This window comes from Myotis nattereri, assembly GCF_964212035.1.
Source record: "Myotis nattereri genome assembly, chromosome: 6".
NCBI lineage: Eukaryota > Metazoa > Chordata > Mammalia > Chiroptera > Vespertilionidae > Myotis > Myotis nattereri.
Window position 1 is genome coordinate 15,953,383 of NC_138081.1, and position 22,564 is coordinate 15,975,946.

The 22,564-nt window shown below is 57.4% G+C and overlaps 1 protein-coding gene across 2 annotated transcripts; it reads left to right on the top strand.

The window, feature by feature from the left end:
- Window positions 1–399: 399 nt before the first annotated feature.
- On the top strand, window positions 400–16,323 carry VEGFA (vascular endothelial growth factor A). 2 transcript variants are annotated; one of them, XM_081094190.1, is made up of 7 exons: window positions 400–1,689; window positions 4,653–4,701; window positions 7,760–7,956; window positions 8,672–8,748; window positions 9,091–9,120; window positions 12,196–12,327; window positions 14,396–16,323. In XM_081094190.1, exons 1-7 carry the CDS (start codon window positions 1,624–1,626, stop codon window positions 14,415–14,417), a joined length of 573 nt encoding a protein of 190 aa, XP_080950316.1. In that variant the 5' UTR covers window positions 400–1,623; the 3' UTR covers window positions 14,418–16,323. The 2 variants fall into 2 exon arrangements, with proteins under 2 accessions (XP_080950316.1, XP_080950315.1); XM_081094189.1 differs by lacking the exons at window positions 8,672–8,748; window positions 9,091–9,120; window positions 12,196–12,327; window positions 14,396–16,323 and having other exon boundaries at window positions 7,760–8,288.
- The last annotated feature ends 6,241 nt before the right edge of the window (window positions 16,324–22,564 follow it).

Sequence of the window (22,564 nt, forward strand, 5' to 3'; positions counted from 1 at the left end):
GGGGGCGCTCGGCCACCACAGGGAGGCTGGGTGAACTTGGTAGAGCAGCGTCAGCGGAGAGTGTGAGGACGCGTGAGTGTCAGTGTGAGTGTGGGGAGGGGGAACTGGGTGTTGGAGGAGGGTGTCGCAGAGGGGAAGAAGGGCAGGGGTCACCCCAGGATTTCAGGAGGTCTGTGTGTCCCTACCTCCACTCGCCCCTGTCTGACGCCCCCATCCCCACGCCCTCCCCAATATCCCCAGCAAAGGGGGAGAATCGCTTTCTAGTCCTGTTCGCACGTAACCTCACTTTCCTGTTCCCTCCCCGCAAACACCGCGTGTGGGTCTCCGGGCAGAGGGGGGCGGGTGGGTACATATCAGGCTGTGAACCGCGGTGGGGGCCGAGCTCTCCCTTCACCGGGGAGGGTGGGGGGCGTCGGCTTCCCTAGGTGTCCGCGGGCGAAGGCTGCGCCAGGGGGCCGAGCCCAACTCGGAGCTGCTGGAGGCGAGTGTCTGCGCCTCGGGGGGCGTGCCAGAGGCGGGGTCGGCGGGCGGGGGCGGAGCCAGGCCTTTTTTTTGGGCGGCTGGTAGCGTTGAGAAGCGCAGAGGCTTGGGGCAGCCAGGCTGCGGGGAGGCCGCGGCGCGGGGGGCTAGAGGAGCCGGAGCAGCGGCGCTCGGTCGGAAGACGCGGCGACGAGGCAGACGAACCCGCGGAGTCACCAGCCAGGGGTCTCCGCACTGGAATTTGATATTCATTTATCCAGGGTTTACCCTCCTTTTTTTTTTTTCTTAAACATTTTTTTTTTTAAAACACCCGTATTCTTTTCAGTTTTAATTTATTTTCGCTTCCCATTCCCCCGCTGAAATCGGGCCGACCGTTTGGGAAGATTGCTCCTTCACGCTCCCCAATCACTCCGGATTTTGGAAACGAGTAGAGAGAAGAAAGAGGTAGCAAGAGCTCCGAAGAGAAGTCGAGGAAGAGAGAGAGAGACCGGGTCAGAGAGCGCGCGCGAGCGAGCGAGCCACGAGAGGGACAGGGGCAGAGCGAGTGACCTGCTTTTGGGGGTGACCGCCAGCGCGCGGCCCCGCATCAGAACAGCCGCGCTGACCGACAGACAGACAGACACCGCCCCCCGCCCCAGCGCCCACCTCCTCGGCGGCCGGCGGCCGGCGGTGGACGCGGCGGCGAGCCGCGGGCAGGAGCCGCAGCCCGCGCTCGGAGGCGGGGTGGAGGGGGTCGGGGCTCGCGGCGTCGTCCTGAAACTTTTCGTCCAACTTCTCGGCTGTTCTCGCTCCGGAGGAGCCGTGGTTCGCGCCGGGGCAGCCGAGCCGAGCGGAACCGGGAGAAGTGCTAGCCCGGGCCGGGAGGAGCCTCCGTCCGAGGAGGAGGGGGAGGAGGAAGAAGAGAAGGAAGAGGAGAGGGGGCCGCGGTGGCGACTCGGCGCTCGGAAGCCGGGCTCATGGACGGGTGAGGCGGCTGTGTGCGCAGACAGTGCTCCAGCCGCGCGCGCGCCCCAGGCCCTGGCCCGGGCCTCGGCTCCGGGAGGAAGAGGAGCCCGCCTGGGCGACGAAGAGAGCGGGCCGCCCCGCAGCCCGAGCCGGAGAGGGAGCGCGAGCCGCGCCGGCCCCGGCCGGGCCTCCGAAACCATGAACTTTCTGCTCTCTTGGGTGCATTGGAGCCTTGCCTTGCTGCTCTACCTCCACCATGCCAAGGTAAGCGGCCGTCCCCGCCCGGCGCCGCGGGCAGCTGCGAGCGCCTCTCCCGGCTGGGGACGTGCGTGCGAGCGCGCGCGTGGGGGTTCCGTGCCCCACGCGGGTCCTTGGGCACCGGGCGCGCGGCTTCCCCCTCGATCCTCGTCCGTGGAGGGGGAGGGGGCGCGCGCTAGGTGGGAGGGCACCGGGAGAGAGTCTCACCGCCCACGCGGGCCCTGCCCACCCACCGGATCACCGCACGTACGATCTGGGCCGACCAGCGGAGGGCGGGAGCCGCTGGAGGAGGCCGAGGGGGCTGGGCTTGCGCTGCCGCCGGCTGCTGAAGTTTGCTCCCAGCCGCTGGTCCCCGACGAACTGAAAGTCCGGGCAGCGGGGGCGGGAGCCGGAGTCCAGCGGGCAGGGGGGTGCTCGGACCTTGGACCGAAGGAGGGCTGAGAGCGTGGAGGGGGCAGGGCGCTGGCGCGCGAGGGGGCTCGCTGTCACTGCCGCTGGATCCCTGCGGCCCTCTCCGCGAGTTTAGCAAAAGTTTCGGGGTGGATGGCTGCGGAGACCCCCTTCTCCGCCGGGCCACCTGCGCGGCGCCACCCCCGCCCGTCCCCGCTCGCGTCCCGCTCCGTGCCCGCCCTCCCCCGCCCGGCCGGGCGCGCGCGGCGCGGAGCCGATTACATCAGCCCGGGCCTGGCCAGCCGCGTGTTCCCGGAGCCGCCGCGGCCCGAGCTGGGAGTCCCGGGCGGCGAGCGGCGCCCCTCCCCCCGCCGGCCCTCCGCGGGAAGGTGACCTCTCGAGGTAGCCCAGCGGGAGCACCCGGAGAACCACCCTGTCCCTTCCGGCCGCCTCCGGCCCCTCACCCCTTCCTGTGCTGGGAGGGATTGCCTGACGCCCCTTCCCCATTTCCTCCCCAGCCTGGAGAGAACCCCTGCCCGTCCCTTTAGTTTTCACTCCCCTCTGCGGAGAAGACCCACCCAGCCCCTCTCAGCCCCCGAGTCCAGGGAGAGGGGGGGTCTCCGTCAGGGGTCAGGGTGCCAGGGCCCCCGGGGGCTTTGTCCAGGGCTACCGCTCGGTGACAGGCAGCCTCCCTCCCTTCCTCCACACTTCCAAGTGGGATGCGCTGTAGCTCTTATGGGGTGGGCCGTGGGAGGGTTTAAAGAGTGCCAGTCCCCCACTTTACACTTTTTTGGGAAAAGGGTTTGAAATTTGCTGTGATGTAGGCAGCCTTGGGAAGAACTGCCAGCCTTGCAAACACACTTTGTCCCAGTGAAATGAGCCATTGGAGCAGGAGCAGGTGGTTTTTTGGAACTTCAAACTTGCCCACCCAACTTGATTCTCCAGGCCACCTAAGGGGCCATTTTCCCACCCCTCCCGGAGACCTCCCTCTTGCAGAGAGGCCTCAGGGAGGAAACGGGCTGGGGTCCCTGCTGCCACCAGAGTTCCCCAGACCCTGGCACAAAGGCCTTGGCTCCAGGCCTCCAAGTAGGGAGGGGAGGGGAGGAGTGGTGGACTGGCCATAGCATGACCTTCAGAGGCCCCCAGAGAAGGGCACCTGGCCCCTCCCCGCGCAGGACTGCTCCTCCCTGTGCCCCCAGGCCTTGCAGGGGGTATGAAGTTTCTGTCCCCTTCCTAGTTGGGGCCCAGGAGGAGTGGAGGCCATAGAGAGAATGTTGGCAGAGGGAAGGCAGGGGGTGTCCTGGGGATGGGTGAGGGGCTGAGGTAGAGACTCTGGGGAGCCCCTGAGGGAGCTGCAGTTGGAGGCTATCCAGCTGGGAATCTGGAAACTGTTATCTGACCTTGGTCCTGGGGGCAAGGCTAGGGGAACTGGGGTGCCTTGGGGGTGGGAGGGTGGGAAGGAGAGAGAGGCAGACAGGCTGAAACTCTCATCTCAGTGGGTCTGCAGTTCTGTGGGCTAGGGGGTGGCTCTGCTGTTCAGGATCTGCTGGGAAAGAGGGGCAGATGGGGTGGGCAGTTGGTGAGAACCGAGACCCTCTGGAAGGGCTGGGAGAAGCCTTTGCCCAGTGCTGTCAGGTTCACATGGTTGGACTTGTTGACCTTCACAGCTTCTGGGGAGGGGAGGAATGATCTGGTGGGGGTGGGGAGGGATGGGGGGAGGCCTCAGGCCTAGGTAGTGCAGGGGGCCCCCTAGGGGCTGGGCATTGCTAAGGCATAAAAGACTTCCCTGGTTGCATTTGAGGAAGGTGCCCAGGTGAGAGGGACTTGGGGACCCCCTCAGTCTGGGAGGGAGGAGAAACCAGGGAACAAGCTAGGAGAGTGAAGCTGAAGATGTTGGAGATATATTCAGGCCCTGGTGAGACTTGTGCACGGGGAGCAATGAGTTCTCCCCTCCCTCAGGCCTTCCCCCCAGGTTTTACCCTCCAGGCAACCCATGGGTTTGCTGAATATTCCCGAAGACTTAAGAGCCTGGATGGGGGAGGCTGGTTGGTGCCCTTCAGGCCTCTGCACCCCCTCCCTTCCCAGCATCAGCTCACCCTGGTATTTGTCATGTCAGCAGGAGAAGGTCACCATGTTGTTTTCCTCGCCCCCAGTCCTTCCTTCCTGCCCCAGTCCACATTTGTCCTATTTGACCTTAATACTTACCTGTGGCTTTGGACCAGGGAGTGGGGGGGCTTGAGGGGTGGTGAGAAGATTCACTTCCCTTAGCTCAGCAATGGGCCAGTGAGAATGGGGAGAGAGAATTGTGGAGAAGGGACCTGGATATTCTGCTATTTTCCTACTGCATTTTGAGCTTCCCACCTCCAGTGTCTGGTCAGTCTTGATCTTTGGCTTCAAAATTGGAGCAGTCTGGGGTGGTGGGTGGGCTCTGGCTGTAGGGAACCCCTGGTGGTGCCCAGTTCTACTCAGAAGCCGTGGAGAAGCCGGAGGCTGTGGGCTGGGTGGGCAGGGAGGAGGAAGGAGGGGCAGAGTGCGGTCCCCCTGCCCATGCCCATGTCTCACTCTTGTTTTGTCCTCAGTGGTCCCAGGCTGCGCCTATGGCAGAAGGAGAGCAGAAAACCCACCAAGGTGAGTCCTCCTGGCTCCTGGATGGGACCCCTTAACTCCCCAAGGGCTGGGGAGGGAGGCCCTGTTTCTTCTGTTATGGTCTGCGGTGAAGATCAGGAAAGGGTAAGATTAACCCTTCATTTTGGAGGACTGGCTCTTCCCTATGCAAGCCTCTACTAGGGATAGGAGTTGTGGCCTTTTTTGTCAGCTCTGTCCAGTAAAGTTTTCTTTGGAGAGGGAGCTATGAGCCTGGACCAGGAGGACAAACAATGTTCAAGGATCCCAGAAGGCTGTTTGTCGCCCCACCCCCCGTCCTCCAAGGAAGGATGGATACTCCATGTCACTTCAACCCAGCATGTCTCACCTGTGGGGCCTGTGTGCAGGGGCTGTGGCCCTTGCCATCCAGAGAGCTGGCTGTGCATGAGCTAGGGGTACGGAGACCCAGCCTCATGGGACCCCATCCCCCAGTTTGTATTCCTTTGGGGGTGGAGAGAGAAAGCCCTAAGGCCTCCCCCTGCCCTCCAGGTGGAGGAGGTTTGGGTCCTGTGAACTTCCCCGCTGGGCCAGCAGGGGGCTGGCTGTCGCTCCAAGGCGCCCGCCCCACCCCCTGCCCAAGCCCAGTCGGCCTGGCCTGCCTTTTGTTCGCTGAGGTTTGGTATAGGGAGCCTCCCTTGTCTCTAGGGATGTCCAGGCTCTCCCCACCACTGCATGTGGCCTCTGCGCAAGCCTGGGGGCGCAGTGCCCAGTGCTACTTCCCCCAGCTCCCCATCTCTGAGGCGGTCTTCCTCTAGGCGCTTTTCCCTGACCTTAACCAGGTAGGCCCAGGGTAGTGGCCAAGGGCGATGTTTGCACTCCCCGCTGGTGGTGATGCCCAGCCGGTTCTGCCTCCTTCCTGGCCTGGGAACCCTTTCCTTGGCCCAGGGCCTGGCTTCCTGGCCACTCCAAGCCTGTACTACTGACAGGCCACCCGCTCCCCGTGTCCCTACCTCCTCAGCCTCCCAGTGGTCTCAGTGGCCGGGGAGAGGCAAGACAAATGGTCTTTGTTGGGGAAAAGGTTGTCTTCGAGAAATAAGGAAAACAGCGGAAGCCCGATGTTGGAGTGTCTGTGTGTCCACGCCCTGTGCCAAAGCAGGACAGCTTTCTTTGGAGGCAGTGGCTAGGGTGCTGGTGAAGTGTTCCCCTTCTACCTGCCACCCTGGGGAATCCGGGGAGCTTTTCCAAGGAATTCTCACCCAGAGTCTTTTTACCCGCAGCTATCAGCCACCATGGCCCAGGCCAGACTTTTCTACTCTCCTGTCCTGGGTGGGACCTGTGGCTCTGAGGCCTGGCCACCTCTGTCCCCAACCATGACAAAGTGTCAGGTCTTGATTAGTCATCTACTTCAATATAGACTCTGCTTAGAAAAGGACTTCTCCAGATCCCTAGCCTTGTTTTTATACTCTTTTTGAAGACACTTCACCTTAACCCTTTTTGGGGGTCGAGAAGAATTTTGTGGCCGTTGCCTGGATAGAGAAAGTAGAGGTGGTAGGCAAGGCCTGGGACGGGCTTGGGGGTCCCCACTGTTCTTTCTGTTTTCACATCGGTGGCTTCCGCCCCTACTGACTTTCCCTCAACTCTCCAAATTCTCCTCAACCCACTTAGGACACGCACAGCCCTCTGGCTCCTCTGCCTTCGTTCCCCTGGAGGGAGGAGGGGGAGGAGGGCTCGCTGAGGTTCCAGACCTTGTGTTACCTGGGCTGGGAAAAGGGAGCTTGTTTTGGGGCTGGAAAGGGTAGACAAAAACTCCACATTTCAGCCTTTGTTTCCGTGTCTTTAGAGAGCAGCCCGAGCCGCTTGCACAGATGTGCAGAGCGGAGGGCCTGGCCCGCGGTCACACCAAGTCACGGCCGGAGCCCTGCCTCCTTGCTGGCTGGGTGCTGCTCTTCCCTCCTGTGCAGGGGAAACTCATTCCAGGGACAGAACTGCTGTGTGGAGGTGGGGGTGTGTGATAGGGAGTGGCAGGCTGGGCCACAATTTGGAGTAGTCATTCCAGAGTCCTGAGTTTATTTATTCTCAAGGCCCGCCCCTGTGGCCCAGAATTACCCCTTCATGCACCGATGCACCTCAGGCCCCGCCTCCAGCCTGGGACGCCGTCTTTGCCATGCTCTCCCTCCGGATCAACTTCTAGAAGTGCTCTGTGGCTGCAGTGGCAACACCGTTTTTTCCATGATGCAAGCAGTTTGCCCTCTTGGGTGGGGTTATCGGTGGCTGGCAGGGCCTGCCCAGTGTGCCCGCCCACTGCCACCTGCTGATTCCAGGCAGCCCCAGTCCTGTGCTATGCCCACTGCCTCCTCAGCCTACCTCTGGGGAGGGGTCTGGCAGGTGGCGAGGTGCCCCCTGAAGCTTCCCTGTTTTCTCATGGCAGAGGAAGGCTGAAGGCTCTGATGCCCAGGCTGATTTTAACTCTGCTACTTATGAGCAGTGTGGCCTTGGGGCAAGTTACTCAGCTTCCGAGCCTCTGGTTCCACATTTGTAAAATGGAGGTCCTAGAACCTCATAGTAGAGAATTGTTTGAGACGTCAACTTAGAGTACTGTACACAGGGCCCGGCATACAGTAAATGCTCATTAAATGGTATTGGTAGGTTGGGAGGGTATGGCAGTGGCTATGGAGAGGTTGTACGTCAATGGGGAGTAGGATGGCCAAGCTGGCTGGTCCTTTTTCTAGGGGATGCTTAGAGCACCCCCAACAGGCATACTCCTACTCAGACTGTCCTCTGGCGTCAGGGTTGACCCAGGAATTGGCGTGGCTGTCATGCTGAGGCAGGGGGGTGAGATGCGGCGGGCCGTCTCCCGCAGAACCCGACAGCATCCTGCGATCTTTGGCATAAAAGCAGGTCTTCAGCAGTGTTGATAGAAAGCTTAGGGAAGGACTTCAACCACAGCTGGAGGAGCTTAAGTTAGATGTATGAGAGGACGTGCCCCATAGTGGGCACCTCTCACAGAAACCTGGAGGAGTGGCCTTGTGGAGCGGGGTGGAGATAGGGGTTGGCCGTCTTTTGTGTGACCTGCTGGGCTCATGTGTCACCCCCTCCCGTGCAGTGGTGAAGTTCATGGATGTCTACCAGCGCAGCTACTGCCGTCCAATCGAGACCCTGGTGGACATCTTCCAGGAGTACCCTGATGAGATCGAGTACATCTTCAAGCCGTCCTGTGTGCCCCTGATGCGGTGCGGGGGCTGCTGCAACGACGAGGGCCTGGAGTGCGTGCCCACCGAGGAGTACAACATCACCATGCAGGTGCGTCCCTGTGAGGAGGCGGGGCGGGACGCACTTGAGAGGAGGAGCCAGACCTGCCTTGTCCAGCTCCTGCCCCTGAGTCAGGCGGGGAGGTGTGGCAGGACTTGCCTCTTTGGGGAAAAAGAAGCCTGTACTTCCCAGTCCAGGTTCCCAGCAAGCTCCCACTGCCTCCTCCTTCTCCCTGACCTTTGCCCCTGGGTTCAGGAGGAGGGTGATACCTGTGACAGGAGCCTGTCTCGCCCTCCCTCCCTCTCGGGGGCTCTGTTTGGGAAGCTGGATGAGTGTGGTTTGTGGAGCGTTTCTAAGCCAGTGGTTTGATGCTGTCTGGTGATGGGGTCCATTTCAGCCTGGACAGGGTGGGAGGGAGGGAGCTTTGAGACCCCAAGGTGGGGGCTCTCAGGGTGAGGCCTAAAGGGAGGAAAGGAGGGGAGGGATGGGGAGTGGTGAGAACTTAGGATCTGAATTCCCAGCCTGGCCAACCCGTGCAGCTGTGCCTGCCTCAAGAGGAGCAGGGGCTCCTTGAGGTCAGCGGGGTTGGGGGCGTTGGGGTGGGCCTGAGGCTCTTTCTGATAGAGCCCCCGGTCCCCCTAACTCCACCACCCATCACTGCTCTGTAGAACCCCTGGGTGCTGAGTGGCAGGAGCCACAGGGGTGTCCCACCTGGGTATGGCTGGCTGGGTCACTAACATCTGTGATGTGCTTCCTTCTCCTCTAGATTATGCGGATCAGAATTCACAAAGTCCAGCACATAGGAGAGATGAGCTTCCTACAGCACAGCAAATGTGAATGCAGGTGAGGGCGCAGTCAGCAAACGGCTGCCTGCTCTGTGCCAGGGTTAAGCCCGTTCCGCTTGTTGGCCCGTTTCCACCTCCCAGCTGTGTAACCTTGGGCATTTCAACTTTACTTCAGTGCCTCAGTTTCCACATCTGTAAAGTGGGTACAATAATAGTATGTACCTCATAGCATCGTTATAAGGATTCAGTGAGTCACATCTAAAGAGGTGAAAACTGTATTGCTATATTGTAGACATTATGTTAAGTTTTCATTAGTAGTAGTATTGTTATTATATCATCACTCTCATCACCATCTGAACCCCTCTCTGTTTTGTTCTTTTCTCTTTCTCTACCGCTGCAGACCAAAGAAAGAGAGAGCAAGGCAAGAAAAGTAAGTGGCCATGACTTCAGTTCTCCTTCTCCTTGCCTGTTTTCTCGGTTTGGGGCTCTTGGCTTCCTCTGTCAGGGGCCTGATGACTTCCCTGGGTCAAGAAATGGTCTCATGAGGACATGTGGTGGCCGCAATGGGGTGGAGCAAACTCCAGGATTATGGCTGTAGTAGACTCAGGGACGAAACCCAGCGTGGAGCCTGGAGCTTCCTTTGGGAGAACCGATGAGTCCCAGGTCTCCAGGTCATCCCTGGCGGGGACTGGTGGTCGTGGTGTGTCGAGGCGGAGTGTGGACACTGGCTCCCTGGCATGCTGTGGCTTCCCAGCACCCACCGCAGGGAGAGGGAGCCGGTGGCAGAGAGGCCAGCTTCTGTGCGTCAGAGGAAACAGCCTCTACGGCGGCTGCGGTGGTGGTGCAGTTGGCTTTGGGGCCGGCTGGCGTGTTTTTGGGCGTATGCCCTCCTGCAGGAGTGAAGCAGGCCAGAGACACCCAGCCCTCTTGGTCAGGGAGAAAGAATTGATTGAATGTCGGTCATTTCCGGAGGCTTCCAATTGCTCAGTGTGGAGGGTCAAGTCAGGATGGAGCAGGGGTGGAGCAGGGCCAGGTCTGGGGGCAGTGAGCCCTCAGGACTCGGTGAGCAGCTGACCTGGGGGACGAGTCTGCAGGAAAAGGGACTGAGAGAGATCACCTATGCCCTTCCCTCCCCTCCCTCACCAGCCTATCTGCTCATTTTCTGAGGACATTGAAGGCCCTTAGGCCTCAACCCTTTGTCTCTGCCTGAAGTCCCCAACTTCCAGAATTGCTGTGGATGAGAGAGAGAGAGAGAGAGAGAGAGAGAGAGAGAGAGGAGAGAGAGAGAGAGAGAACGAGAACAGGGAGGGAGAGAGAGAGAGAGAATGAGAGAGAAGGAGGAAGAGGGAGAATGCATGCACACACTCGAAGACCTTCCTCCTTCTAGCATTTCTCCCAACAAGAGGAAACAGACCTGCCCCCTTCCTCAGCGCCTTCCTCCCTCTTGCTTCCCCTGTGGCGGACATTCTGAGGGGCCTTCTCTTGGGCCTGGCATGTGAGAAGAGCGCTGTTTCCCTCGACTGGACAGGCTTCAGGTGCCTCCCTTGCCCTTTCCCCAAAGGCCTGCTTTGCCCACAGGGAGCGTGGGGGGGGGGGGGGGGCTCGCCTGGGCTCGGCAGGGAGTCTGGTGAGATGGTGCAGCAGGCTTTGACAGGCTGGGGAGGTGCACCCTGCCAAGTGCGCCCAGGCCCCTCCTCCCCACGCCTCCCTAACTCCCACCCCACCCTCCTGCCAGCCTGCCTGGGGCTCTGAGGGCACCCAGCCCCACCTCTCAGCAGCCCAGGTTATGACTCGGACCGGCAGATGCCTTATATGTGCCGTCCTTGGTTTGGTGCCAGCCCCCAGTGGAGCTGCTCCCCCACATTCTCAGAGGCAGGACCTCTGGAGGGGCCCTTTTGCTATTGCACTTGGAAATGAAGATAGAAGGTGCCTGAAGCACAGGCGCCGCCCCCCCCCCCCCCCCAGTTAAATCAGGTTTCTGACCTTTCTCCCCAAAGCCTGGCCTATCTTTTATAGCCCCCTGCCCATCAGGGCCAGACTTACACAGGGTCAAGGGCCTGCTCGGCATGCTTTGCCCCTCCCGGGGGCCAGGAGTCCCCATGAGCATGGTGGCCTTTGGGGCTTGTGCCCCCCACCCAAGGCCGTGTCCGGGGCAAAGGAGCCATCCAGGGCTGCTGCCCCAACCTGCACATGCGTGCAAGCTCTTCCTTGGAGGCTGCCTGCCCCCTCCCCCGAGCATGTCCTGTCCCCTGCCCTCCTCACGGCTTCTCTTCCTCTCCCTTCCCCCCCCCTCCTCTCTGGCTCTGTTTTTTTATTTTCCAGAAAATCAGTTCGAGGAAAGGGAAAGGGGCAAAAAAGAAAGCGCAAGAAATCCCGGTATAAATCCTGGAACTTGTACGTGGTGCCGCTACTGTCTCATTCCCTGGAGCCTCCCCAGGGCCCCCAATCTAACTCCCGCTTGCAGGACCCCTTAACCCTCCCCCCTCCCTCTGTCCCTCCCTTCCTGCCTCCTATCCTCCCCTCTGTCCCAGTGTCTCACTCTCTCATTCTCACTCCACTAATTGGCACCAATGGGTAGATTTCGTGGTGTTGTTGCTGGTCCAAGGTCGGGGTGGGCAGAGTGGGCTTGGAGGAATCAGGGAGGGGGCTCTGGCCTGTGCTTGGCTGGGCACTGCCTTTCTCTCACCCACTGGGCACTGGTGGCCGGCCCATGTTGGCATGGGTGCCGGGCACTGGTGCCTGCTCACCCAACTGGTTTCCACTGCTCTGGGCTTCTGTGCTTGTCTGGAAGCTGAGGGTGGTGAGGAGGGTGGTGTGAAGAATGGGTTTGAATGACCTGAAGCAGCTGGTTGTTGGCTGAAGAAGGAGGTGGGGTGAGGTCAGGCACCATCTGGCACCTCCCCGCCCATGGACTTGGAGCTCCTCGAGGAGGTCCCCTTATTCCAGCCTGACCACGGCACCCACAGAGGCCTCTCAGTAGGGCGGCTGCTTGTTCTGTGTTGGAGGCTGTGGTGGACCATGCTCTGGGGCAGCTGCCAGTGTCCCCCTCTGCGGACACTGCCTCTGGGCTCAGCCGGGTGTCACACCCCATTTCAGCCCACCTCTGGTGGAGGGGCCTGGGCACGCACCCTCGCACAGGGAGAAGGTGGCTCCCGATTGCCGCCCCAGCAGGAGGAGAGCCAGGCGCTCTCTTGGGGGCATAGCAGTGGGGACCCTGTGCCTAAGGCTTGCACTTGTCCAGTGGACAGCATTGCCCTCTCCTTGCCCTCTCTGCCCGTCTGTGTTTGCCTCTCTCTGCGGGCAGGCTTCCTACCAGCGCTGCCTCTTTCTGCGTGCTCTCTGTCTTTCACTGTGGCACTTGGACCCTTCCAGGGCGTGGAAGGGTGTGGGGGCCCACGAGCTGGGTGGGGGCCCTACTGCACACATTAGGGGGTGTTGCATGGTTTTTTTTCTCTCTCTCTGCTGACGCTCTAGCTTAGATGTCTTTCCTTTTGCCTTTTTGCAGTCCCTGTGGGCCTTGCTCAGAGCGGAGAAAGCATTTGTTTGTACAAGATCCGCAGACGTGTAAATGTTCCTGCAAAAACACAGACTCACGTTGCAAGGCGAGGCAGCTTGAGTTAAACGAACGTACTTGCAGGTTGGTTCCCAGAGGGTGAGCGAGTCAGAGAGGGGCTTGACACAGAGTTGGAGAGAGAGAGAGGGGAAGAGAGAGAGAGAGAGAGTGCGAGAGAGCGAGCGGTACCTGAGAGGGGCCAGCTGCTTGCTTGGCTTCTCGCTGCCTGCCTGGCGACTACTACCTTCTTGGCTCGCGAGGCCCCTGCGGTGGGTGGCGGGAGCTGGTCTGGCCTGGCAGGGCCCTTCGGAGGTTGCCCTGGTTGCCTGAGTGGGTCGACTGGTGTGGCTTAATGTGGTGGTGTGGACGCAAGCTGAGTGTTGTGTCCTGTGGTCCTGCTCGTGGTGGCTGTTGGTCCTGACACTGTGGTCACTACCATCGCTATTAACACGGAGGGCCCTTCCGGGTGTGGGGCCGCCGCCGTCTGTAACACGCAGGCCCTCTGCAGTCTGCACCCCTGGGCTCTTCACCCCTCACTGTCTCTCCACAGGGGCAGGACTTGAGTCTCTCCTCATACCGGGTTCTGGAAGGCATGGGCTCTGGCTGTTGGTTTAGGGAGGGCCGGAGATTTAACATCTGGGGACAGAAGAGTTCTTTAATACTCTAGTAGTCGTGGCAACAACCCCTAACAGCCCACATATTACAAATGCCCCCAGGATGGGTGGAGGGAGGGCTGATGCCCACTTTCCTAACATTAGACTGTGAACTAACCCCTCACACCTGGGCCTGGTTTTTATTCACCTTCGTACCTGTGTGACACCCCCCCCCCACCCCAGCCCAGGGAATCTATACCTCTGTCCACAGTGGGGACCAGGGGAGTGTCAAGGGTGTGAGCGAGGTCAGAGGGTGAGGTCGGGCGCACAGGGCTGTGCTCAAGCATCCCCTGGGGAGGAGGGGCTTCTGTGGGGACTCCCCCGGCTAGTCCACATGCTTCATTAACAAAGCCCTCAGAATGGGGCTACCGCCCCGGCACCGTGTTCCTGTGGCTTGTGAGTGTTCAGAGGACGCTGGGGACCGTGTCTTGGGGTGTCGCTGTGGGGCTCTGTCTGTCTGGTGATATGTGAAGACAGAGAGTGTATACTAGTGTTGGCGGTGGGGGCTCTGCCTAACTCCAGGAATGGATGAGGGGTCTCCGCACCCCCCTGGGGAGCTGGGGGAGATCCGGGACTTGCCACTATAGGGCTTCCATAGAGATTTTTCTGCAGAGAGACTGTCTGGGGTGGGGATGTGTGCAGTGACCTAGGAGCTAACTGAAGGACCTTCCCCAGCCCCTGACTTGGCTGTGTGGGGGATTCAGTGCCCCGGCTAAAGGCTTAGGATCCCCATTCTCAGACTCTCAGAAGGGCAGGGCCTGCTCCAGCGCCTCACAGTGGGGGGCAGATGTCCATCAGCCCAGGGGCGGGGGCATGAGGAGCGAGTTCTTGGAGTCCCCTCCGCTTCGGTGCGACAGCACAGCCTCCGGTGGCCTCTCCCCGACCCCACGTTAAAGAGCATATCGGAAAGGAAAGCAGCCTGGGGCCTGAAGGACTGACGCGGCCTGTGGCTGGGGCTGGGAAGGAGGGACTGGGGAAGGGAGTTATGCCCCCCCACCCCACCGGCTCTCCTGCCTTGGGAGCTCCACTTTCTCAGGGGCAGCGTCCCGCGTCAGCTGGCTGTCTCCCACCGGGCCCCTTCCCCTGGCTCAAGGCGCTCTTTTCACTCTCCCCCCCAGACCTGCCCCATGAGACGGGGCTGAAACACCTCCTTCTGCAGGGGCCCTTTCCTGGTTCACTTGGCCCAGCTCTGGTCACCCATTAGCTCTTAGGCGTCCAGCAGGGACTGTTCTTAGTATGTGTTTATTTGTTGCTTGTGACGGGGTGTCCTCATGTTCTTGCTTTGTCTCAACTCGATTGTAAGCTTGAGAGGGCAGATGGGGAGCCCTGAGCATGGCTACTGCTCAGACGGTGGCTGGGACAGGGCCCGTTGGGCAGGGGCTGGCCTCTCCCTCGCCCGGGGTCCCTGAGGCAGGACCATGCTGTCACCATCCTCTCTGTGGGGACTCCCCCCAGCTCCTCCCCTGGCCCTAACCCCGCCTCTGCTTTCCGTTCTGCAGATGTGACAAGCCGAGGCGGTGAGCCAGGCTGGAGGAAGGAGCCTCCCTCAGGGTTTCGGGAACCAGACCTCTCACCAGGAGAGATGGATACAGAATGACCGATACAGAAACCACGCCGCTGCCACCACACCACCACCACCACCATCGACAGAACCGTCCTTAATCCAGAAACCTGAAATGAAGGAAGGGGAGACTGCGCAGAGCACTTTGGGTCCGGAGGGCGAGACTCCGGCAGAAGCATTCCCGGGCCGGTGACCAAGCACGGTCCCTCTTGGAATTGGATCGCCATTTTATTTTCTTGCTGCTAAATCACCGAGCCCGGTAGAGAGTTTTATTTCTGGGATTCCTGTAGACACACCCACCCACATACATATGTTTATATATATATATATTATATATATAAAAATAAATATATATATTTTATATATATATAAAATATATATATTCTTTTTTTTTTAAATTAACATTGCTAATGTTATTGGTGTCTTCACTGGATGTATTTGACTGCTGTGGACTTGAGTTGGGAGGACCCTGTTCCCACCCACATCCCAACAAGGAAGAAGACGGGAGGAGAGACTCTGGCATGATCTTCTTGTCGCTCTTAGGGGGCCAGGGTCCCCTCCCTTGCCTAGGAGCATGCAAGGCCAGGGCATGGGGGCACATTTGGCCTGCTTTTGGGAACACCGACAAACCCAGCCCTGGTTCCGAGCCTCTACCCCGAGTCAGATGGACAGAAAGACAGACGACAGGTACAGGGATGAGGATGCTGGCTCCAATCAGGAGTTTGGGGAGCCTCAGGACACTGCTGTGCTTTGGGGAGCCCCTCCACGTGCTGCACGGGCATCCTGCCCCCAGGGGCACTGCCTGAAGGATTCAGGAGCCTGGGCAGCCTTTACCTACTCTCACCTGCCTCTGAGGTGCCCAGGAGGCCACTGCCAGGTGTCCTGGCGAAGAGAAGCGGACGCTGGTGGGAGAAGAGCAGCCTGAAGAAGCTCGTCGTCCGTGGGAAGGGCCTCTTGCCTTGGCCACTTCCCTGCTCCCTACCTGGGCGCAGCCCAGGGGGCCCGAGGTCCTCAGACCATTGAAACCACTAGTTTTGTCCCCCAGGAGACCTGGCTCTGTGTGTGTGAGTGGTTGGCGTCCCTCTGTCCCCCCACCCGACCCTTCCCGCGGCACAGAGAGACAGGGCAGGATCCATGTGCCCACCATGGAGGCAGAGAAAAGAGAAAGTGTTTTATATACGGTACTTATTTAATATCTCTTTTTAATTAGAAATTAAAACAGTTAATTTAATTAAAGAGTAGGGTTTTTTCAGTATTCTTGGTTAATATTTAATTTGAACTATTTATGAGATGTATCTCTCTCGCTCTCTCGCTCTCTCTCTCTTATTTGTACTGGCCTTTGTGTATAAAATTCATGTTTCCAGTCTCTCTCCCCTGATCGGTGACAGTCACTAGCTTGTCCTGAACAGATATTTAATTTTGCTAACACTCATCTCTGCCCTACCCTTTCCCCCGGCTCCCCACCACACATTCCTTTGAAATAAGGTTTCAATATACATCTACATACTATATATATATTTGGCAACTCGTGTTTGTATATATATATATATGTTTATGTATATATGTGATTCTGATAAAATAGACATTGCTATTCTGTTTTTTATATGTAAAAACAAAACAAGAAAAAATAGAGAATTCTACATACTAAATCTCTCTCCTTTTTTAATTTTAATATTTGTTATCATTTATTTATTGGTGCTACTGTTTATCCATAATAATTGTGGGGGAAAAGATATTAACATCACATCTTTGTCCCTAGTGCAGTTTTTCGAGATATTCCGTAGTACATATTTATTTTTAAACAGCAACAAAGAAATACAGATATATCTTAAAAAAAGCATTTTGTATTAAAGAATTTAATTCTGATCTCAGAGCTCCTCCTGGTTTCTCCTTCTCCATTGAATCTTTGTTCCAGATTTCCTCCTGCCCCCTTTCCCTCCTCCCTTGGGGAACATGGCATTTATCTTAGGCCTGGGAAAGGGGTCCCAGGTGCTGGGGCCTGAGTCCTTCCGGTGTAGCTGGGCTGGTCCTGGGGAACCTGTCCATGCTCTGCCATGATATGGCGGGGCGGGGGGCCCTCTGGGAACGGGGGAGGGAGAGACAGCTCCTTAGACAGGAGCCAAGGGCCCCAACGTGAGTAGTGATGCCTTTAGGAACCACGTAGTCCTGGCCCGCCCTGGCCCTTGGTCAAGGAAGCAACTGGTCATGGGTCTGAGCTTGCTGCTCAGCGGAAAGGGAAGGGCTGGATTTGGCTATGGGGCTGGGAAGTGGGTGCTCATGCGGACCTGGACCCCAAGATGTACTTTAGTTTTACTTAGTGAGCCCTGGAGTTCCTTGAGCCCCTGAAAGGTCGGCCCACGGCTCTGGTTGCCCCTGAGTGGTCTTCTCTCCTGGGGTCCTGGAGTAAGTAGAAGCTGTCTGGGTCATTGGCATTTATGAGCATCCTTCCAAACCCGCCTCCTCCAGCCTCTCTTTTATTGCTTTGAACAGGATTTATTGGGATAGCCATCAGGCTAGGGCAGTGGTCGGCAAACCATGGCTCGCGAACCACATGTGGCTCTTTGGCCCCTTGAGTGTGGCCACGAAGTTTCAATTGCACTGTATGTGCGTGCCCGCACGTGGTATTTTGTGGAAGAGCCACACTCAAGGAGCCGCAGTTTGCCGACCACTGGGCTAGGGCAAGGATGCTGTTAGGACCAAGACACAATTCCAACCCCCACAGAACTATATCCATGAAGAGAAAAATACATAAAATAGGATGGGCGCCTTTGATACAGTTTGGGGCTGGGATGCATTGGGGGTAGCAGAGTCTGGGGTCTTCTCACGGCATTCCCTCTAGGCTGCCCCTTAAGGAAGTGGTAGAAGAAGACCGACCAGGGAGGGGAGGATGGAAGGGTGGAAGCGGACATTCCAGGCAGAAGGGAAAGTGTAAGCAAAGGCTTGGCAGGGGCATGCGGGCAGGGAGTGGGCGAGGGGTGGAGATGGGAGAGCCAGGCAGGGTTAGCTTTTGGGGAGCCTGCAATGCTGCCTCCACCAGAGCCACTGAGCAGCGGCCGAAGGGCTTTAAACGGAGCATCCCAGCAGCGAGGCGGGGGTTGCAGCCCAGCGCGGGGAGAGGCCCGGATGGTGGTGGTGTGGTGACTTCCACGACCGCTGGGGAGGGTGCCCGCTGCCTCCTGGCTACACGGAGGCCGGAGGCAAGGTCCCTGCCCGCACTGGAGCTCATTTTCCAGGTGCTTTCCACCTGCTGCTCTCACACCCACTGAATCCACATAACTGCCCCGCGGGGCTGTGGTCATCCCGAGGACATACTGGCCTGAGCCTCTCAACCCCAACCTGTCCTCTCGACTCACTTTAGTTGCCACACAACAGCCAGAGTGAGCCTGTTAGAGTGTGAGCCCAGTCGTATCACCTTTTGGCTGAAGACCCTGCGAGACTCTATTTTACTCAGAAAAAGCCAAAGTCTGTACAATGGCCTTAAAAGGCCCTGCACCATCCAGGCTGCCTCTGCCTCCCCAGCTCTGCTCCCTCGGTCACGCGGCTCCAGCCGCGCCGGCTTCTCTGTGCCTCGGAGGGCAGGCATGCTGCCTCCGTGGGCCTTGGCGCTGGCATTCCTGCTGCCTGGAGCACTCTTGCCCAGATGTGCGCCGGATGCTCCTGTTGAGCACCCCTTCCCTCCCGGAGCACATACAACCTTCTAACATATTCTAGAACAAACAGAGCTGCTCAATAGGACCATAACACGAGCCACAACATATGTAACAACGTTTTCTAGGAGCCAGATTTTATTTTTTTAAATATATTTTAAAAAATATATTTTATTGATTTTTTACAGAGAGGGTGGGAGAGGGATAGAGAGTTAGAAACATCGATGAGAGAGAAACATCGATCGGCTGCCTCCTGTACATCTCCTACTGGGGATGTGCCCGCAACCAAGGTACATGCCCTTGACCGGAATCGAACCTGGGACTCTTCAGTCCGCAGGCTGACGCTCTATTCGCTGAGCCAAACCGGTTAGGGCGGGGAGCCAGATTTTGAAAGGTAAAACGAAACAGGTAGAACTGAGTGGAATAATAAATTTTACGTAACCCCAACATATCTAAAGTGTCATTCCACCACCTAGTCAATATAAAAACCAATGAGAGACTGAATACTTTTAAAGTTAAATCTTTGAATCATTGTGCATGTTATTCTTACCCACGTCTCATTGGGAGCTGCCCCATTTCTAATGCTCAATCTACACAGGTGGCCAGTGGCTACCATTTTGGATAGTGTAGCTCCAAGATTTACTCCCCACTTGGTCTGTCTTTGCCTCCTGTCCCCCCTCCGCTCTCCCCGACTAGGGTGCAAGCAACAGGAGGGCAGAGATTTTTGTCTGTTTTCTTCATCGCTGTGTTTCCAGCGCCCAGAACAGTGCCTGGAACATAGTACATGCTCAATAAACATTTGTTAAACTGAGACATGGTAATGGAGGGTTTCGCCCCAAGAGTGTGGAGGTGGATGAGGGCTGGCACTGGAGAGAATGGATGGTGGAGGGGATGTGACAGGAGAGATTCTGGGCTTTCAGAAAGGTGGGGATTTGAGCGGGGCTTGGGGCGAAGGGGACTCGGTGGTAGGTACGAGGAACAAAGGCCTCTTCGTCAGTCCAGGCGCTGTCTCCTCGTTTCAGCAACCCTGGAGAGGGGGCACATTACTTCGCGTGGTGGAGGAGAAGCAGGAGGCTCAGAGGGGGTAAATAACTTGCCTGGGCATTTAGGCACAGCCAGGAAATGGCCAAGCCAGAATCGAAACCAGCTTTCCGGACTCCAATTCTAGTGCTCTTCCCACCACACCACAGCTGCCCCAGGCTAGGGCAGGGCATCAACAAATAAAAAGGAAAGTCTAGACTCAATACAAACAGGCAGAAGAAAAGTGGAACAGGGGGAGGATGCGGTGGAGGCCAAACCCAGAGCTGAAATCCAGACTTCCTCCGTGTGGTAAGGCAAGGCAAGAGGAGGCAAGAGACGTCTCCAGGGGTTGGGGCTCGTCAGTGGAAAATCCGAAACCTTAGTACGAAAGAGATTGCAACATGCAGCCTCGGAAGAAATAGTCTTTAAATAGATTATGGAGAAAAGAAGGAGAAATCGGACATGGCGCTCTCCCCAATTGTCTAAGACCCGCTCGTGCACCCCTGCAGCCTTCCCAGAGGACCGCGAAGGCCCAGAGAAGACCCAGGCAAGGCCCAGTGCCTCTGTTCTCTGTCACTAGGTCTGCCAAGCTGTCCCAGCTCATCTCCCCCGCTGTGGGACTCACATCCTGCCCCCTGGTCTGACCACCATTGTCCTTGGCGACCCACAGTGCTCCTCTTCATTCCCGCTCTGCCCACCCTGAGTCCCTTTCCCTTTTTCCTAAAGAGTGACCTACCCTGGTCATAGCCCCAAAGGCCTTTGGGGTACTTGCTTCTCCAAAGAACCTGCCAGACTTTTCTCTGCCCTCCTGCAGGGAGGCAGGTTGGATGGATCCATGCAGATCTTGGTGACTCTGGATCCGTTTTCGGGTGTTAGGGACATTGTGGTGGCCTGTGTGCAGATAGGGCTGCGAACAGTTCTCCCCACCCGGTGCCTGCACGCTGCTCCTCCTAGCCAGTAGGCCAGTGACGGCGAACCTTCTGAGCTCGGCGTGTCAGCATTCTGGAAAACCCTAACTTAACTCTGGTGCCGTGTCACACATAGAAATTTTTTGATATTTGCAACCATAGTAAAACAAAGACTTATATTTTTGATATTTATTTTATATATTTAAATGCCATTTCACAAAGAAAAATTAACCAAAAAAAAGAGTTCGCGTGTCATAGGCTCGCCATCACTGCAATAGGGTCTACTTGTCCTCCTTGGAATCTGGGCCGGCCTGTGACTTGCTTTGTCTAAGAAAATGTGGCAGAAGAGATTCCGGGGCTTTTAGGCCTAGGCCTTAAGGGTCATTGCCATTTTCATTTTTGCCCTCTTGGAAGGCAGCCGCCATGCTGTAAGGAAGCCCAACTACCCTGCTGCAGAGAGACCAGGTTAGAGAGAACGAGAGAGGCGCAGGCAGAAATACCTCCCAGCTCTTCCCACCAGCCCAAGCGAAGGCACCAGACACGTGAATGAGATCATTTTGGATTCTCCGAACCCAGGTGAGCCACATTAGCCAACAGCACACAAAGTAGGGAGAAGCTATCCTTGCCCAAGTGTAGAGCGTTGTGAGCAAATAGGATGAAATGAAAATGAAACGTATTTTGATAAACACTGCCTTTCTAATTATTCAAAGTGTGTATACATTTTTGGGGGGCACCCTATATATGGGCCGTCACTGTTCCAAGCTATGACGGTTTGGGCTGGTTGTGACACAGCAATCATACCTGAGCCATCCAACTGAAGAGTCACTTTCTTGGGGGTTAGCACCTTTGTCCCTTCCCATTCACAAGGTTTTACTGGTATGCATGATGGTCTCAGGGGGTAAAGGGAGGTTCAAGGATGGTAGGACATATTTCTAAAAGAATCAGAGACCAGGGGTCTGCCCGGGTGGGAAGACTCAGGGCAAGGGCTGAGGCCGGACTAAATATTGTCCAAATTTCTAGAGGAGAGTGACTCAGTTTTTTATTGAAGTCTCACCAAGAGAAACTAGCTGACCTACAGCATGAGGGTAACAGGCTAGAGGATGAGAAGATCTGGCAGAGAAGCGCAGATTTGGAGGAAAAGGCTATGGGCTCTTTTAAAAAAATAAGTTTTTATTGATTTCTAGAGAGACAAAGGAAGGCAGAGGGATAGAAACATCGATGAGAGAGAAACACCACTGATCATTGATCAGCTGCCTCCTGCACGCCCCTTACTGGGGATGGAGCCCACAACCTGGGCATGTGCCCTGACCGGGAATGGAACCTGTGACCTCTTGGTTCATGGGTCAATGCTCACTCACTGAGCCACACCGGCTGGGCGCTACGGCTACTTTCTCATTCCTCCCCTCTCTCTCTGCCCCCTCCCTCCGACTCTCTAGCATTTATGGAATATCAGCCATACGTGCTAGGCCCTGGTGTAGAACGATCTCTCGGTTGCTAGGGCTGGCTTTAGCCTATGCCAGCCTAGAGCCTGGGGAGGCCTGGATGACCCTGGCGAGGCCCCACCAGGTTGGATTCAGAGTTGTCGGGAGGAAGACAATTCAGCTGCATCCACAGGACGCTCTCCATCAGGACATGGGGAATGGGCAAGGGCAGGAAAGGGATCTGCAAATATTTACAATCTGCCTGGAAAGGGAAAATGCAAGACAAAGATAGGGCCTGGCTGAGTTAGAGGCTGGGCAGAGTGACTCGGGAAGGGGAAAACGATTCAAAGGGAAAGGACCCATCGGGCATTGGTGCCTATCAGAGGCAGGCTGGCCTGGTCTCCACGGGCTGAGCTTTAAAACACATTTTATAAGGTTGCATTTGCCTTTCAGGGGACTCATCTGTTAGTGAAGGAACTGTAAGTGCTGGCCCCTGGGAGCTCCCAGTCTGAGAGGTTGACACGGCCCCTGCCCTCACAGAGTTTCTAGTCCGAGAGAGGAGACAGACCCCTGCCATCAGACGTTCCCTTGCTGATTCAGATGGAAACCATTCACTGGGCTGAGTAATGTTTGGAATCACCGGATATTGGTCCTGATGAGCTCTTAGGGGACCTGCCACCCCACCCTTCCCTCTTCTCCCAGCACGCATTTCTGTTCCCCACAGGCTGCTTTCCATTTGTTATGAGCCGAGCACGGCTCACCAATCTGGGCCCTGATGTTTCCCCACACGTCCCCTGAGGATCCCCGGGTCTGGCCCCAAGTGGGGCAGATGCCAGCACATGCCGAGGCCCCGCCTGTCCTCCGCATTCACAGCCCCATCCGTCACCTCCTCAGGCTCCCTGCAGGAAGACCATGTCCCGACTCCCCACCCTTTTTGCAGCCGATCCAGCCATCCTGGGACTGACTGGAAGTCCCCCAGGTGGTGCGGAGATGGCCTGCCAGGCCCAGTCTGCAGAGACCTCTCTGAAAACGTCCTGCCGGGTGCCTCTGCCGAGCCCAACCTGGGCCGCCCTAAGCCCCACGGAGACTCTGACAGAGCCGGGGGGATGCT

Excerpts from the sequence above, each read along its gene's own strand:
- VEGFA (XM_081094189.1), top strand. The coding sequence starts at position 1,624 with ATGAACTTTCTGCTCTCTTGGGTGCATTGGAGCCTTGCCTTGCTGCTC. Across the intron at positions 1,690-4,652 it reads TCTACCTCCACCATGCCAAG|TGGTCCCAGGCTGCGCCTAT; the intron begins GTAAGCGGCCGT and ends TTTTGTCCTCAG. Across the intron at positions 4,702-7,759 it reads AGAGCAGAAAACCCACCAAG|TGGTGAAGTTCATGGATGTC; the intron begins GTGAGTCCTCCT and ends CCTCCCGTGCAG.